The following is a 17,021-nucleotide window of genomic DNA, read 5'->3' as shown; positions in this document are numbered from 1 at the left end:
AACAAGAAGTCATCTGGTGGCCAGGGAGGCGGACAAGCTGATGGTCTGGGCGGAATGCAGTCTCGCCCGATTGGCAGCTTCACACACAACCGGGGTAGACAACGTGCAGGCGGATTTTCTCAGCCGACAGCAATTAGACCCCAGAGAGTGGGAGCTATCCGAGGAAGCGAGGCAGCTCTTAACTTGTCAGTGTGGAGTGCCTCGTCTGGACTTGATGGCGACTTTGCGGAACGCGAAGGCGGCTCGTTTCTTCAGTCGCAGAAGGGAGCACGGTGTGGAAGGAGTGGAAGCTCTGGTCCTTCCATGGCTCCGCAACATTCTGCTCTACGTTTTTCCTCCTTGGCCATTGGTGGGCAAGGTCTTAAGAATAGAGACCCACCCGTGGTTGGTCATCCTTGTAGCCCCGGAATGGCCATGGAGGCCATGGTTCGCGGATCTGGTCAATTTGACGGTGGACGGCCCCTTTCATCTTGGTCATCTTCTGAATCTTCTTCGGCAAGGTCCAGTATTTTTCGATCAGGCGGCTCGCTTTTGTCTAGCGGGCTAGCTTATGAAAGGAGACAGTTGAGGAAGAAGTTTATCCTGATTCAGTCATTTCCACCCTCCTACGGGCGCAAAAGACATCTACTTCACTCACATATGTTCGGGTCTGGAAGGTTTTCCATTCGTGGTGTAACGGGTTGGATGTTTTCCCATGGCGAGCCACCATTGTTCATATTCTCGCCTTCTTACAAGAAGGGTTGGAAAAAGGGTTGGCATACAGTTCTCTCTGGGTTCAAGTAGCAGCTCTGGACTGTTTAAGGGGAAAGATTGACTGGGCATCCCTTGCAGCCCATCCTGACAAAGCGCATTTTCTGAAGGGTGCTAAGCATTTAAAGCCCCCAGTTCGACCAGTGTGTCCTTCTTGGAGTCTGAATCTGGTTCTCCGGGGGTTGTGCGGTCTTCCTTTTGAGCCTCTCAAATGGGCCACTTTAAAAGACCTAATGCTCAAGGCGGTTTTCCTAGCGGCTATCTGTTCGGGTTTTCACTTGAATCAGTCAGTGGAGTTGCCGGCCTTTCCAGATTTGCATTGTGATTCCCCTCAGGCTTGTGACTTGTGGAAATTGGATGTCTGACGGGTTCTCCTTCGATATTTGGAGGTGACTAATTATTTTAGGTTTTCGGACCATCTTTTTGTCTTATGGAGCGGTCCTAAGAAGGGCCATAAGGCATCTAAAGCTACCATTGCCCGATGGTTGAAGGAAGCTATAGCTTCGGCATATATATGTCATGGATGGGCAGTGCTGGATGGTCTAAAAGCTCATTTGATCAGATCTCAGGCGGCATCTTGGGCAGAGAGTCAGTTTGTCTCGCCGCAGGAGATTTACAGAGCAGCTACTTGGAAGTCCCTACACACCTTTGCTAAGCATTACCGTTTGGACGTCCGGGCCCCGGATGTTGACTGTTTTGGCAGCAGTGTTCTTTGAGTGGGACTCGCCCAACATGGGGTGGGACCTGGAGAGTCCCATTCAAAGAACACTGCTGCCAAAACAGTCGACATCCGGGGCCCGGACGTCCAAATGGTAATGCTTAGCAAAGGTGTGTAAAGACTTTCAAGTAGCCACTCTGTAAATCTCAAGCGGCGAGACAAACTGACTCTCTGCCCAGGGTATTTTGGTCTGGAGAGCCCGCTCAGTATATATATTTTGTCCTTTTCATTGACATGTTTTTTCTACAGAATATATTGAAGAGGGAAACTTATATCGGAGATATCCAAAACAGTACTCCTTCCATGTGCATAGTTTCAAAGTTTACTGTTGGGCTGTTTTTTGGTCTAGCCATTGGTTCTTAAATTTACTTTGTTCTGCTATGGTATTGATTATACTGAAGGATCGCAGGTGGCACACCAGTCTAAAAGGGGGTGCCTTTCAAGTTTTTCTCTGTCTCCATCTGCTAAAAGGGAGGCATAACCCAGCGGTCTGGACTGATCCGTGGTTCTACAAGAATGAAAATTAGCAGGTAAGAACCAATTTTCCTTTATGGACCAGAAATCTTGATAAGAGAGAATAATTTTCAAGGAGTATAAAAGATGCAGCTTGAAATAGGATGAGTGAATCAAGGTGTTAATATGAAGTTTGAGAGAGTGAAGAGTCCACTACTACCCCAAGATCATGGACATGCTGAGAAACAAACTAAAGTTTGTAGGGGCATCAGCAATAGGTGTCTGAGAGAGCAGGATGATCTCCATTTTGTTAGCATTCCATGTGAGTTTATTGGCAGTCAATTGATCTGCATCAGGCAAGCAGCTAACTTTGTAAAAGCAGCATAGTAAGAGGAAGTTATGGGAAAGAAAAAACTGGATGTCTGCATATAATTTGAAGGTAATAAACAATTAGGGCTAGCTCAAATTAAAGTGATTATATATGGTAGAATCGGGGAAACCTCATATAGTGCCAATTGAGACTGCCTATATGGCTACACAGTTAGAACCACTAACTCCAACAATGTGGTTGTTAGCTTGTATAATCATTGGAAACCCCGGATGGACAAGATGAGAAACCTGTTACTTGGTTCAACTATCTTGACAATCTAGTATAAGTCCACTGTTGCAGGAGTGTCCGATGGTATACAATGCGAATTCAATGTTATACCAATCACCACTCACGGTTATGACGCCAAGGTACTGTATATAAGACTTCATGCGATAAGTGTGATGATCCCGACACTGCAATGTTTCGAATTGGCTTTCTTCCTCAGGGTGTCAAAAAGATGCTCCTTTATTCAAGAGCTATGTGTGAGCTGATGGCACGATCCAGCTACACAGCGCAAGAACTGGATCACAAATAAAGAGATCATAATCGCGTAAAAAAGAAGTACTACTCTGACCACGGAAAGGCTGGATCGTGCCATCAGCTCACGCATAGCTCTCGAATAAAGGAGCATCTTTTTGCCCATGTTTCTCGAGTGTTTTTTGCACAGCCGAGACACACAAGTACATCCATGCTTAAGAGTGACACCCTGAGGAAGAAAGCCAATTCGAAACATTGCAGTGTCGGGATCATCACACTTATCGCATGAAGTCTTATATACAGTACCTTGGCGTCATAACCGTGAGTGGTGATTGGTATAACATTTATACCATCGTATATTTAATACACCAGTATTAAAAGGAAAGGACTTAGGAGGAGGCATTCCCAAGTGTGTTTGACAGAAAAGAAGCAAACCATGGAGTGGCCAAGATGGCGCCCGTGAGAGACGTTGGTGTGTGAAGCTCCTGAAGCGTTGTTTTCTTTTTTGATACTTTCTTGTTTGTTGGCCTCCGAGAGATGCCACACACAAAGCGTAAAGGCCGGGTAAGAGAGGGAGCCGCACCCCTCACTAGACCCGCGCTGATTCAAACAATGCTGACTGGCTTTCAACCTCTGGCGGAGGTAACGGTCCCGGAGAGTCCCACTGAGCAGTTAGGTAGAGAGCAAGCACCTCTGCTCCTGGGAGATACCACGCTAAGTCCCGGGGCTCCTACAACCCCTAATCCACCAGGTGATGCCGAGACCGCTGCGGACTTTGGCTCAAGACGAGGATGGATGGCGTCTCTGGAAATGAGTCCTATTGGGGAAGGTGCAGCTGGAGAAACGGCGCCATTAGGAAGATCGGGAGGACCTTTCATCTCCTCCCCACAAGTGGAGGGAAATATTGGCTTGGACCGAGCTGCAACCAGCGAAATGGAAGCTGGATTAGCAGTGAAGATTGCTCAGCTTCAAAGGAATTCAGAAGCTCAAGGTATTTCTCTATCACAAGCTATAAATTTAACACCTTTTTTTATCGAATGAAAAACCTAAAGTTGTGACTATGGACTTAATATGGCAGGCGTTAATGTCGATGCAAAACGCTTTGTTGAACTTGTCTCTGTAAAAAAAAATGCAAATAACTTTACATAACTTAATCCCAGAAATAAATCAACATACTGTTAACTTGATAAAGTGGAAGAAGAAATAAATCAGATAAAGCAAGTACAGCTTTCTATAATCAAAGGAGAAACTATGCTGGAGAGAAAGGTGGAAAATATAGAAAACTCTATAAGGTACAACAATCTAAGGATATTAAATTTTCTGAAGTGCAAAATGACTTCTCCAAAAGAACAATTAAAGAACTACTTTCAAGAAATACTATTATTACCGTCTGATATGTTACCAGTGATTCTGAAGGCATATTTTCTACCGAGGAAGAAAGAACAAGTACATGAAAATCCCCCAGCAGAGAGAATGTCACTAAATGTTACCAAATTGATAGACTTCCTGTAGTTCCCAAATAGAAATGCGAGGAACCTTATTGGTAAAATTTAAGTTTTCAGAAGACGGCGATAATGTATTAAAATTATTCCTAAGTAAAAGATCTTGTTTATATCTAGGAAAAAAAATTATGGGTCTACCCTGACGTCTCTAAAGAGACTGACAAGGCGTAAGAAATTCTTAATGTTGGCTAATCAGGCTAGAATTTTTGGGATTCAGTTAAATATTAGATTCCCTTGTAAATGCATAATGAAAGTGGATGGTACAAGATTTGTTTATTATGAACCTGAACAGCTCGAGAAATACAGTACTTAGAGAGCCGAAGGAGCCATGAGACTGAGCATATAACATCTTCTTCTTAGTGTAGGAAAGAATGTGAATACTCCTAAGACTCTCAATGTTTGGTTTATATTTCTTTTTAGTAGATACTTGCTTACAAATGGAACTCTCCCCCATTGTTTGGTAATAGGGAGTCGAGATAATTATATTTTGTGACAGTATATAATACAGAGTATATGTTTTCCTATTAGGATAATATATTTAATGTTATTCTATGTACTCCCGAATTATGTTTGCTGAATTTGAATTTGTCAAATTTGAAATATGCAAAATTAAAAGAAAAAAAAAGAAGCAAACCACATACAATCCCAAAGGAGCCAAGATGGTGTAATAATATATCATGGTTTAAGGTATTGATGAAGATGAAATATCTATTAGAATCAGAATTTAATACCGGCATCAAAACCCCGACTAAGGTGGACAAAGCAAGATAGAAGTAAAGTTTCAGTTTTATGTAAATGATGAAACCCAAATTGTCAATGACATTTTGCAATTGGTCAAGGACCACCTTCTCAATGATTTTAGAGATAAGGGGAAGATTGGAAATAGGGCGATAGCTCATGGGATCCAGAGAAGCCAGTTCAGGTTTTTTAATAAGGGGGGATGAACCGCACAGATTTTAAAGATTGAGGCAGTAGCCCTTCGGAAAGGAAGGCATTAACCTGGTCCACTAAGAAGCTGCTGATCTCAGAGCGTAATGTTTTGATCAGTGCTGTGAAGCAATTGTTGAAAATTTCAGAAACCTCAGACAGAATAGAAGGCAAGAACTCATTCCACGTGGCCTATACAGGCAAATCAGGAATGAGGACTACAGTGGTAGGAAATGATTCAATAATCAGAGAGACTTTCTCATTAAAGGAGGACGCAAGTTTTTCACAAGAAGCAATGGACACAGGCAGGGAGCTGCAAGTGGGCATTGAGGTCAGAGAATGGACAATTTGAAGCAGCTTGCAGGGTTAGGAGGCAGCTGCAGATATCTGTGCAGAGTACCAGGTCCACTTGTCAGTATCAATAGCAGCTTTGTAAGCCTCTAAACAGAACAGTAGATAGAATAATTAGAGTTGGACTTGTCCTTGCACCACTGGTACCCAAGCTTTTGTAAAGTGCGCTTATGGTCGCATAAGGCAGTTGAATACCAGGATGCTATTGTGTGGCGCTTTATTGTGAAAGACTTCATGGGGGCAATGGCATCCTAAGCAGCATGCAAGGATGGCTGCCAATGTACAATCAAACTAGGCCCATCCTTGGAGCAGGCTTTCATGAGAGAAGGAACCTAATGAGATATGAGCCACTCAACATTGACTGGGGACAAGAAGACATGACACAAGATGGTAGAACCCCATGAAACGGTGAGGAGCATTGCAACAGGCAGCGGCGTTTCAGTGAGTGATCAGACCATAGCACTTCAGAGCAGGATATATGTGGCTGTGCATTATCAAATAACCACTGTTCATGAACAAAAATCAAGTCAAGTGTGTGACACTCCCCCCCCACCCCCCCCCCCCATGTTGGGACATGGAGTAACTGACTCCATCCCAGCAAATGCAAAATATTCAGGAAGAGTCCCTACATATGTTGGATGGCAGGTAGCAGTCAACATGCAGGTTAAAATCACCTAAGACAATAGCATTCTTTGCATCAGCCTTGATAGAAATCAAGCAATCAATAAACGTAGACAAGTTGAGGCCAATACTGCCTGGGGTGGGGGAGGGTAGAAAACCAAGCAAAGTCTCCAATTTAAAGGGGAGGTCGCAAATCGTTCCACTGGTGAAATGTCATCAGATACAGACAGATAACTGCAGAGAGGATTTGGCCGCAATTAGTAACCCACCCCCATTCCTCTACACTTGAGGCTTAGAGAATGCCACTTAGATGGCTAGGCATAATTGATTAATCAGGGCAGAAGCAGGAGAGTAACCTGCTTCTGCCCTGAGAGGAAGTCCCAGATGCATAAAGCATCTGGGACTTCCTCTCTCCGATCAGCCAAGAGAGAGATTTTCTTATGAACAACTTAGCCATTTACAAGCATAATTGATAGATGGGATTCTAACAAGGTAGAATGCACACCCAACTTCACATACTCTTGGTATGATACCAAGGGCCAGATGGTAATAAGAAAAGTATGTCTGTGATATATAGAGTTATCTGTCTTAACTGAGGGTTCACTTTTTATGTTTGGTTTTGAATTTTTACTATGTATTTAGGTTAGATGCATTTGATGTAATTGTTTGTTAGTGCTGTAACTTGTTTGGATATTTGTGTGATTAAGGTGCATGCTAAATAAAGCCTGTTGATTTAATATATTCCTTTTCTGTACTTTTCAGCTTTATATTCCCAGTAGCAAGTGGCATCGGTCCTCCTCAAGGTCTGTATAGATTTTGATTAATTAATCTGTTCTGTCTCCCTGTTCATTCTTCCTTGTCTAAGTGTAGAAGAATATAAACCGAGTTTAGTTTAAATATGGAAGGAGCTTTTCCTGCATGTCTCCTGTACAGCACAAAATTCTCAGGCATGTTAACCTTTACATAATCTCCTTTAGCCACCTCACAGACTTCTCTCCTCTCTACTTTATTTGGGTGCGGTGGTCTCACCCTGAAACTCAGAAAGCCATACTTCAGCTTGGTCCAAACTTACTGTGTTGTCACACGCATCTGTGTTGTGCACACCACCTATTTGCAAACATCTTTCTTTTTTTTCTTTTTTTTTTCGTATGTGCGCAGTTTTACAGTTTAGCGTGTACCGTAAGACTTCTTTGACATTTCCAGATTCTTGGGCCTGAAAGAACTGCCCAGTGGTCATATAGGAAAACACAGAACTGCATATCATAGTTGGCTTATTGTTTTGACCTCAATATCATTTTGATAGTATTTTATTAGTGAGAAACTTTAATATGTCTGCCTGGTGATACCCCGTGTAAAATGAACAGTCTAGTTTTCCTTGGCCATATATATCTTCTAGAAAAGATCCTTTGTCTTAGACAATCTTAGCATTCCAGCCATGCACTGCCACCTGTCCTGTAACACTTCCTTTCTTTGGATTACTTATGTTTTTCAGAGCTTGCACTTTGCTTTTCTAACCCCCTCCCTCTCCTCAGGCGTGCCAGGGAATATTACCAGCCTCAGACGCAGAGCTCTTAACAGGCAAAAGGTTCTGATGAGCTCTTTTAAATCTCATGCTGTGTGCCTTGTACATTTCTCACCTTTTAAAGCCACTTTCTTTTGACCATTTGCACTGTTTTAGTTACCAAATCATTCTTAAGTGTGTTGATGTGCGCAGTTTCTGAATGCTTTTGTCTATCTAATGTTGGCGTAGGCATGATGCCCATTCAGCAGCAGCATCATACTTTCCCCATGGTCTCTGTAATGCAGCCTAACATGCAAGGCATGATGGGAATGAATTATGCCTCTCCGATGTCTCCAGGACCCATGGCAATGCAGGTAATTTGTAAATCCTTTCAGATTATTAAACTGCCAAGTAAGAAACAACATGAAGAGTCACACACTTTCAAACTATACATAAAAACTGCTCGGAGAATGAAAATACCAGGTCAGAGGCCCCCCGGCTCAGGATGTAGGACCCTGTGCTAGGCTGTGAGAGAGCGATGCTTGGATCCTGCTACTGATGAGCCCCGGGAGGCAAGTCCACTACCACTCAAGTAGCAGCATTTCAGGTGCACCTCGGGCAAGACACCCCCTGCAGCCCTGGGGCTGGCGAGGGATTCCCATGCTGCCCAGGCAGGAGCAAACAATAACATAAGTAAATAAGAATAGAAAAGTGAAACTTTTTTTTTTTTTTTTAAATTAAATTTTGGAGATATTTTCCCCCTCCTTCATAACATGACTGAGGCATAAATACTGGCTCTGAAAAGCATCTTCTATATCTTTATTTTGTACATTTCTCATTTTTTCATCTGCATACGGATACCTAGATTAAGCCTTTTGTCATGTAACTGGATGCTATTTTGTTATTTTTGTTCCATATGATACCCCCCCCCCCAGTCCCTAGTGCATGTCCCTGAAATAGCACAGCCCAGCTCTGTGCATGGGCTGGAAAAAGGACGTCGAGGACTGCTGAATTTCTGTGCCAGCAAGACTGCAGGAATTGCCCAAGGCATTTCTTCTCATTGCCTTCTCCTCCTATCTCGGATATATGGCAGCTCTTGAATGCATTTAGCCCGGGAAGGGAGAAACCCTGGGTCCTTCTAGAGTTGCCTTTGGCTCACGATCCCGGTTGAACTTGAAAAGTTAGTTCCTTGAGTAAGATGTGCCTGAGCTGAAGTCACAGCTGGCTACCTTTGTACAGATCTGGATTTTGTAAATAGAGTGGTGTATACACAACCAAATAATTTATTCTTCAAACAATTGTCGGGGGGGGGGGGGGGTTTTATGATACAAGTCAAGGTCATAGAAGTGCAATGCTGGGTCAGACCAATGGTCCACTGGCGCTAAAACAATCTTTAGAAAGAAATGCTTCCTTCATTCAGCCTTGCAGCCCAATCTAAATAAAAGGCCGAGATGAGTGCACACACTTGATTTCCTTGTAGCAACATAAGAAAAAGGTCACAGTCTGCAGGTAATTGTTAGCATTAATGTGGGTGAAAATAATTTTAGTTTTGTGCGGTGACAGAATATTTTTCTTTTCTCCCAAGATCAGGAGAATGATATTGGAGGGAGGTTTGGAGCTTGTTACCCTAACTGTGAAAGTCCTGTTTTTTTGATAGGGTGGCATGCCGATGGGCTCTCTGCCAACAGCGGGAATGCCTTATATGCGACAGGCTCCTTTCATGGGGATGCGCCCTGCTGGATCACAGTACTCCCCTGACCTACAGAAACAGTTTGCAGAGGAGCAGCAGTAAGTGACAACTAGCAGAGAGAGATTATTATATATGTAGCCTGCATAGTCTGTTAACTTTCCACAGAATCAGAAAGTTTTGTCAGATGTGAGCTCTCGTATGGCTTTTCTGTTGTGGTAAGTGGATGTTTTTGTAGGTAAAGAACAATACAATTAACACCGAAGCTGGGGCTTTTCTTTAAGCATAGTCTTCAGTGTAGCTAACTTGACAGTCGACTGCTGATATGGACCCTCATGAGAGTGTTAGAGTAGCGCTATACAGTTATAAAGTGCAAAGTAAATGCATCAGCAGCTGAAAATGATCTTTTCTCGGCGCGCAGAGTCCCTGCTTAGCTTGCTGGCAGGCATCACCAAGAATGTGTGACCTGGCAGCAGGCCCAGTAGGGGTGCTACCTGGGAGAGAATGGTTAGTTCCTAGCTTATCCATAAAATAGAGAAGTAAACAATTTTTTTGACCTTCTAATGGTGTGTGGCACCATAATCTAACAGGAGTGCATGTTCTCATTGCCAACTGCGAGGAGCGCTATTGTTTTTGTTTAACACATTTCTAGTCTGCATTTTACAAATATATTGTGCAAAGTGGATTCCAGATTTAAAAAGTGTAACATGGAGATCCATATGTTTAACATTAACATGGCATTGCACAATAAAAAATAAAATACCGTAACATAAATCCCTGAACTTAAACTTATTTATCTAATGACATTTTAGGTAGGGACTCCAATGACTTGAGACTGGTGCCCTTTTTTAATGGGGCAGTGACTCTGTAGGAGCTGAATATTTGGGTTGCAGCTGCATGTTTTCTCCCAGACAAAGAAATACCCTGTCCAGTGTGAAATGTTATTAGTCTAATGCCTGTTTGAAAAGCAGAAGCAATACTTGAGCAATATGAGTGATTTATATTTTGTGAAATGGGGCCTGGTTGTAGATAGAACAACTAATAAGTCCCCAGGATTGTGGATGATTTTTGTTTTTAATCCTGACTTCTGAGAAGGAGAAAACTAGCTGAATACATTGTATCTTGTCTGCTGCTTTAGGAAAAGGTTTGAACATCAGCAAAAACTGTTAGAAGAAGATAGAAAAAGGCGCCAGTTTGAAGAACAAAAACAGAAGCTAAGACTTCTGAGTAGTGTAAAACCCAAGGTAAGTGTAGAGAATGATTATTTCTTGTTTGTGTCCTTAATGTAGACTTGTTGGCTGTGCAGCTCTGTGCCATGACTGGCTTTGTAGCTCTATTAGGAGTCCTGAGATGATGATGTTAAGGATAGTGTCTTTTTTTTTTTTTTTTTTCCATTTCATTTTGGAGTGTGGTGTTTCCCTGTACGTACCTAGATCAGTCCAGACTCCTGGGTTTTGCCTCCCTGCCAGCAGATGGAAACAGAGAAAGTTTCACAGACACTGTACATAATCCAGTGTGCCACCTGCAGTCCCTCACTATTTCTCTGTCTCCAGCAGATGGTAGATGGTGTAAAATGTGCAGTCTGGCGAGGGGAAAAAAAAGATTAAAAGACAATTTCTGGGGGGGGCGCTCTAGGGAGCCGATGAGAGAGGACGTCTGAGGGCAGTGCTCCGCTCTCCGCAGGCCTAATTACCGTCCAAACGTAGCAATTTCCACCCAAAGCTTCGCCAAATTTGCAGTATCCCTAAGAGGAGTACGCCTCGGCTCTCCCTATGGCAAGCAAGCGCCGAACGACGGATTTGAAACAATTTGCTTACGGCAAGTTGCCTGAGGATCCGGATCTTGAGATGGCCGCCGCTGCGTCTGAAACACCGACCGGCCCGGAGAACAGCCTGCCGGAGCTCCCTGTCGCGAGTTCGGTAGGTGAGGACCCGCGTTTTAATTTCCCCTCAAGGGATGAATTACGGGGCTGGTTTATCGAGCTGCGAGCGGAGTTGCGCCAGCAGAAAACCGACCTCATGGCGGCCATGTCGGATCTCAGGGAGGATTTTGGCGCGCTGGGCCGTAGGGTCGATGAGATAGACTTGCGAGTGGAGCAACACGGGGACTCTCTCAATCATTTAAATTCTCAGCAAGGCATCTGTCGCAAAGAAGTACTGGCTCTTTCTGATAAAGTGGAAGATTTAGAAAATAGAAATAGGAGTAACCTACGTATCAGAGGGGTTCCGGATACAGAAGCGTTCTCTGATGCAGCGCTGATAGCGAAGCAAATTTGTGCTTTTATCTTAAATCAGAACACCTCTGATCAAAATGTTGAAATGATCACAGAAGCTGATATCACACTGGATAGAGCGCATCGAGCATTAGGGCCGCGAAGGGACAATGGTGCCCGGGATATTATTATATGCTTCCATAGCTATGTACAAAAAGAGCGGGTACTGGAGTCAACTAGGAAGATGAAGGAGATAAATTGGCAAACCAACAAATTGGCTGTTTACCAGGACTTGGCACCATCCACGTTATCTAAAAGGTATGCACTCCGGGAAGTAACAGCTAACCTTCGCGAGTGTTCCATCCGGTATCGGTGGACATTCCCTTTTGGCCTCCAGTTTCAAGTTAAGGGGGTGACTTATAAAATTCAAACACTGGAGGACGCTGCGGAGGCTTTTCAGCGGGCGCAGTTGCCAGCCTCCTTCCAGGTACCTAAAATGGCGGCTACAACATCTAAACTGGACACCTATCCCAGGTGGCAGCGTGCAGCCAAAGGCGGCAAACGCCTGAAGAGGCAGTCTGATATCTCCAAACAGCCCACTAGTGTCCAGGGGTGAGGATGTGAACCCCTCTGCGAATCTGTGTGTTAATCTCGCAGCGAGAGGAACCGCTGCAGGATGGCTACATTTGCCTTCATAGCGGGAAACTCTGGTGGATGCCAATAGGGTGGACTGTGAGCTTCTGGTTACTAATATTGGACGGTTATTTTTTCAAATTTTTCAAAGTTTTAAAGTTTAAACGTTTACAGGTTTAATAGTACTAGCCAATGTTGCTGAATGATTTTGCAGTAAACCTATTTATAATGGGTGCAATTTTTCTTCACTCTCTTACGGCCTGGGGAGGGGGGGGGGCGGAGATGTCTAACCTTGTCTAAGGGGGAGGAGTGCACCCCGGATGGCCAATCCCAGTACTCAGACAGGGATTGGGTTCAAATTCTGCAAGCTGACAGTCACTGATATACTTATTCAAGGATGGTTTGGGGTGAAGTGGAGCTTTTTCTTGGTGGGAGGGCCCGTAGGCCCTACCGTTAAATTCATAGGGTTGGGAGTATTTGGCCTTCCAAGGGCGTGGGAGTTACACAACTTTTCTTTCCAATGGATACACGTTTAATTTCTTTAAATGTTAAAGGTTTGAACTCGCCTCAGAAGCGTCTCATGCTTAACAGGGAGTTACAAGCGCAGAAGGCAATGATTGCCTTCGTACAAGAGACCCATGTGAGGAGGAAGCATGAACACCTCTTATTGAATCCTCAGTATCACAGTGCTCACTGGGCGGCGAGTGCGAAGGGCTCCCGTTATGCGGGGGTGGGTATTCTTGTAGCGAATTCATTGATACATGAGGTCCTGTTCAAGTTAGCGGATGAGAATGGTCGTTATTTGCTCCTTCATGTTCGTGTTGGTATTAGAGTTTTCACCTTTCTCAATGTATACTTTCCAAACACGGAGCAGGGGTCTTTTTTAAAAACCATCGATAAAGTCCTGCATCGCCATTTATTGGGGGACTTGATTATAGGGGGCGACTTTAATGCTATAAGGGATTCCAAGTTAGACTCATCACATGGTGGTGTAGCTCCAAGAGGCATGAGACAGGAGTGGGCAGCATTTTTGGACCGCTGGAGTCTTACTGATATTTGGCGTCAGCGCTACCCCAGATCACGCTCCTATACTTTTTTCTCTAAGCCCCACAATACGTACACACGTATAGACTACCTATTTTTGCATGTAAACCTACAAAATGCGGTTGGTCGTGTCGGAATCGATAGTATCACCTGGTCGGACCATGCCCTCATTTGGCTGGAGATTCAATTTCGGGACCCAGACACAGGGTATAGGCCTTGGAGACTTAATGAAAGTCTGTTGACTGACAAGGCATTTGTGGGCACTGTAAATGTACAGCTTAAATCATATTTTGAATTAAACCGCGTTGACGACCAGGCTGACACCACGGTCTGGGAATGTTCCAAGGCAGTGGTAAGGGGTCTTTTCATAGCCAGGGCAGCTTATTGCAACAGGGAAAGAGAAAAATCTCGACGGCTACTCACGGAGGAGTTAGAGGCGCTGACGCGACAGCACCAGTCCTCCCTCTCTCCGACAGTTTATGGCAAACTGCTCAAAGTAAGGGACGCACTGAGGGCCATTGATGACGCAGCTATTAGCCACTCTTTAAATCTTCTTAAACAACAGTATTACGAAGGCGGTAACAAAGCGGGCCGGTATTTAGCACGCAAATTGCGGGCGGTCAGGGCTCAAACACTAATAGCTAAAGTGAATACCCCCAGAGGGAAGCCTGTCACAGCGTCAGCGGACATTCGTAAGGCCTTTACAGACTTTTATGCTACTTTATACACTCCAGGGCGGACGGTGGGGGGATCTAATATCCAGACCTATCTAGATTCGGTTGTCTTGCCATCGCTTACCCCAGAACAGGCCTGTAGGCTGGACAAGCCTATTGCTTTCTCGGAGGTTATGGCCGCCATTAAACTATTGAAAAAAGGAAAGGCCCCAGGATTGGATGGTCTTTCAGCGGCCTATTATAAAACATTTCAGGAGACCCTTGTGGAGCCTCTGGTGGACATGTTTAACTCCTTACAGGAAGGGGGGCGGTTGGATACACAGGCTAATACGGCTGGGATATCGGTCATTGCAAAACCGGGTCGAGATCCGGACCTATGTAGCTCTTATAGGCCGATTTCCTTGATTAATTTGGATCTCAAAATATTGGCTAGAATTCTAGCCGCGAGGTTGAATCTTATATTGTCCGAACTGGTTCATCCCGATCAAGTGGGGTTTGTCCCAGGACGCCTTGCTGCCGACAACGTACGTCGGATTGTAGACCTCATAGAATATGTCCAGCAAGAGGGTATACCATCCGTCCTTCTATCTCTGGATGCCGAAAAGGCGTTCGACCTTGTTCACTGGCCATTTTTGTTTGCCACCCTTAAAAAGATAGGGTTTGGGGCCTATTTTGTACAATGGATTGAGAAATTATGACTCCCCTTTTGCTAGGGTAAAAGTCAATGGCAGATACGGCGAGGCCTTCGCAATCGGGAGGGGAACGCGTCAGGGCTGTCCACTGTCCCCGCTCTTATTTGCCCTTTTTTTGGAGCCATTCGCATCGCGTGTCCGTGATGCTATAGGGGTACAGGGGGTAGTTCATGGTCGCCACCACTTTAAGATCTCTTTATTTGCAGACGATGTGATGTTCACTTTAACGGACCCTATGTCATCCCTACAGGGGGTGATGTCAGAGCTGATATCTTTTAGTGATGTATCAGGTTTGCGTGTGAATTATGACAAATCTGAAATCCTTAATATTAATTTACCCGAGGTTGAGGCAGCTGAAATAGCGAAACGTTATCAGTTTAAGTGGGCGGCAACTGCACTGAAATACCTCGGTGTCCGTATAGGCGCAAGGGCCAGTCAATTGTTAGCCCTTAATTATACTCCACTGATTAACTCTCTACAGAAGGACATGGAGGGTTGGCAAGGGGGAACCTTTTCATGGTTGGGCCGCATAGCCATCGTTAAGATGAATATCCTGCCTAGACTCTTATATTTTTTCACTACCATTCCCATCCTTCTCCCTTCTGCGCTCATAAAGAAATGGCAGAAACTCATCTTTGGGTTCATATGGAGGCGCCGCCCGTCCAGGGTGGGTAGGTCGACCCTGTATTTATTTAAAGTGCAGGGGGGACTTGGTGTACCGAATCTCGAAAAATACTATGGTGCCGCACAACTCAGAGCCCTAGTTATCATGCATAAGTCCAAAGCGCTACCGCAGTGGGGCCCTATTTAAACAATCCTGTGTTGGTCATATTCCCCTTTCTGCTCTCCCCTGGCAGGCAAAGAGCACCTGGGAGGGGATCGACTATGTGCCTTTTGCCTTGGAGACCACTCTGCAGGTGTGGTGTCGTTGGAAATTGTCACTGGTAGGATCGGGAAAGTATACTCCGCTGACTCATATCTTTAGTAATGCTCTTATCCCGTCCACTATTGGGGGTGGCGTTGTCTCGCAATGGCAGCATGCCGGGATTGTGCGTATCAAGGATGTTGTTCGCACAGCGACTATAATGTCTAGTGCGGACTTGGGGACACATTATCATTTAGCGCAGGTTGACTTTTTACTGTATGCTAGTGTGTATTATGCTCTCAAGCACCAGTTACGCTGTGGAGCTCTCCGCCTCACCACAACGTTATTTGAAACTATATGTCTCAATGCTCAATCTGTCAAAGGAATTATATCTAAGATATATGTTTTGTTAGCTAACAAAAAACCAGTTCTTTTCCGTCAGCTACACTTATGGATGCAGGATTTTGACCACCAATTCTCCAATCAGGACTGGGATTTGATCTTCCTCGCGATGTTCAAATGTTCTATCTCGGCCAACATTCAAGAGAACTGTTACAAACTGTTGTATAGATGGCATTATTCTCCGAGTCAGATCCATAGGTTCGCACCCACTTCTTCTGACCAATGCTGGAGGGGCTGCGGAGGAGTGGGTACCTATTATCACATGTGGTGGCAATGCCCAAAGGTACAACTTTACTGGTCCTCAGTTATTGCGTGGGCCTCTACTATTCTTCACATGGATATACAAGCAGAGCCCTGGCATGCCCTGCTAACTTTGCCTTTGGAGAACTATAATAAAGACACGCAGCGTTTTCTTTAGCAACTCTTTATTGCGGCGCGACTGGAGCTAGCACTACATTGGAAAGACATTAATACACCCACCATGGCCATGTTACAGCATAGAGTGCATCATACGTTCCAAATGGCACGACTAACGGCCGTACATTGGGATCGCCTTTCCGCTTTTACTAAAATTTGGTCTCCATATCAGAAATGGATAGACTCTCAACAATGACTCTCTAGTATTGCTCACATAGGAATGTGCTCCTTCACTTTGACTTTAATTTCCATCGTTCTTTACTATTCGCTTGATGTACTTGTATATGTTTTGACTGTCGGGGGGGGGGGGGGGGGGCGAGAGGCGTGGGCTCTCTCAGGGGGATTGTAGGGTATCCAAAATGTTTTGACAGAGTACACAGTATGGGTATTTGTGTTGGACCTGCTGCTGTTGGTCCTCTGTATGTCCTGTCAATAAAATGTTTAAACTAAAAAAAAAAAAAAAAAAAAAAAGACAATTTCTGGATCCTCCCAGGGGGTTGTGAGCTCCTGGTGGGGCCATCCTCCCTGGTTTGAGGCGGACGAGCAGAGGGTTGGTGACCCATCTGATAGCTCGGCCAGGAGGTCCATGGAGTGGACATCGGGTGGTCCAGATCCCTCATCCCCTACGAGACAGCGGTGGAACCTGCTGGCAGTTCTGCACTGCAAGCCCAGTGAAGCAGGAGTGTGCCCCTTTTATATGGTTTGTCCTGGGCTGGGTCACTAAA

General features: G+C 44.7%; 1 protein-coding gene across 1 annotated transcript in view; it reads left to right on the top strand.

Annotated features, from left to right (window-relative positions):
* The window catches only part of SYNRG (synergin gamma), a 136,907-nt gene that overhangs the window by 13,973 nt on the left and 105,913 nt on the right, over window positions 1-17,021 (top strand). The window contains 4 exon segments of the mRNA XM_029611812.1: window positions 6,932-6,972; window positions 7,920-8,044; window positions 9,328-9,458; window positions 10,496-10,601. Coding sequence (XP_029467672.1) covers window positions 6,932-6,972; window positions 7,920-8,044; window positions 9,328-9,458; window positions 10,496-10,601 — 403 coding nt within the window.

The sequence above is a fragment of the Rhinatrema bivittatum genome, chromosome 8, assembly GCF_901001135.1.
Source record: "Rhinatrema bivittatum chromosome 8, aRhiBiv1.1, whole genome shotgun sequence".
Lineage (NCBI taxonomy): Eukaryota > Metazoa > Chordata > Amphibia > Gymnophiona > Rhinatrematidae > Rhinatrema > Rhinatrema bivittatum.
This window is presented reverse-complemented; position numbering and strand designations above follow the sequence as displayed.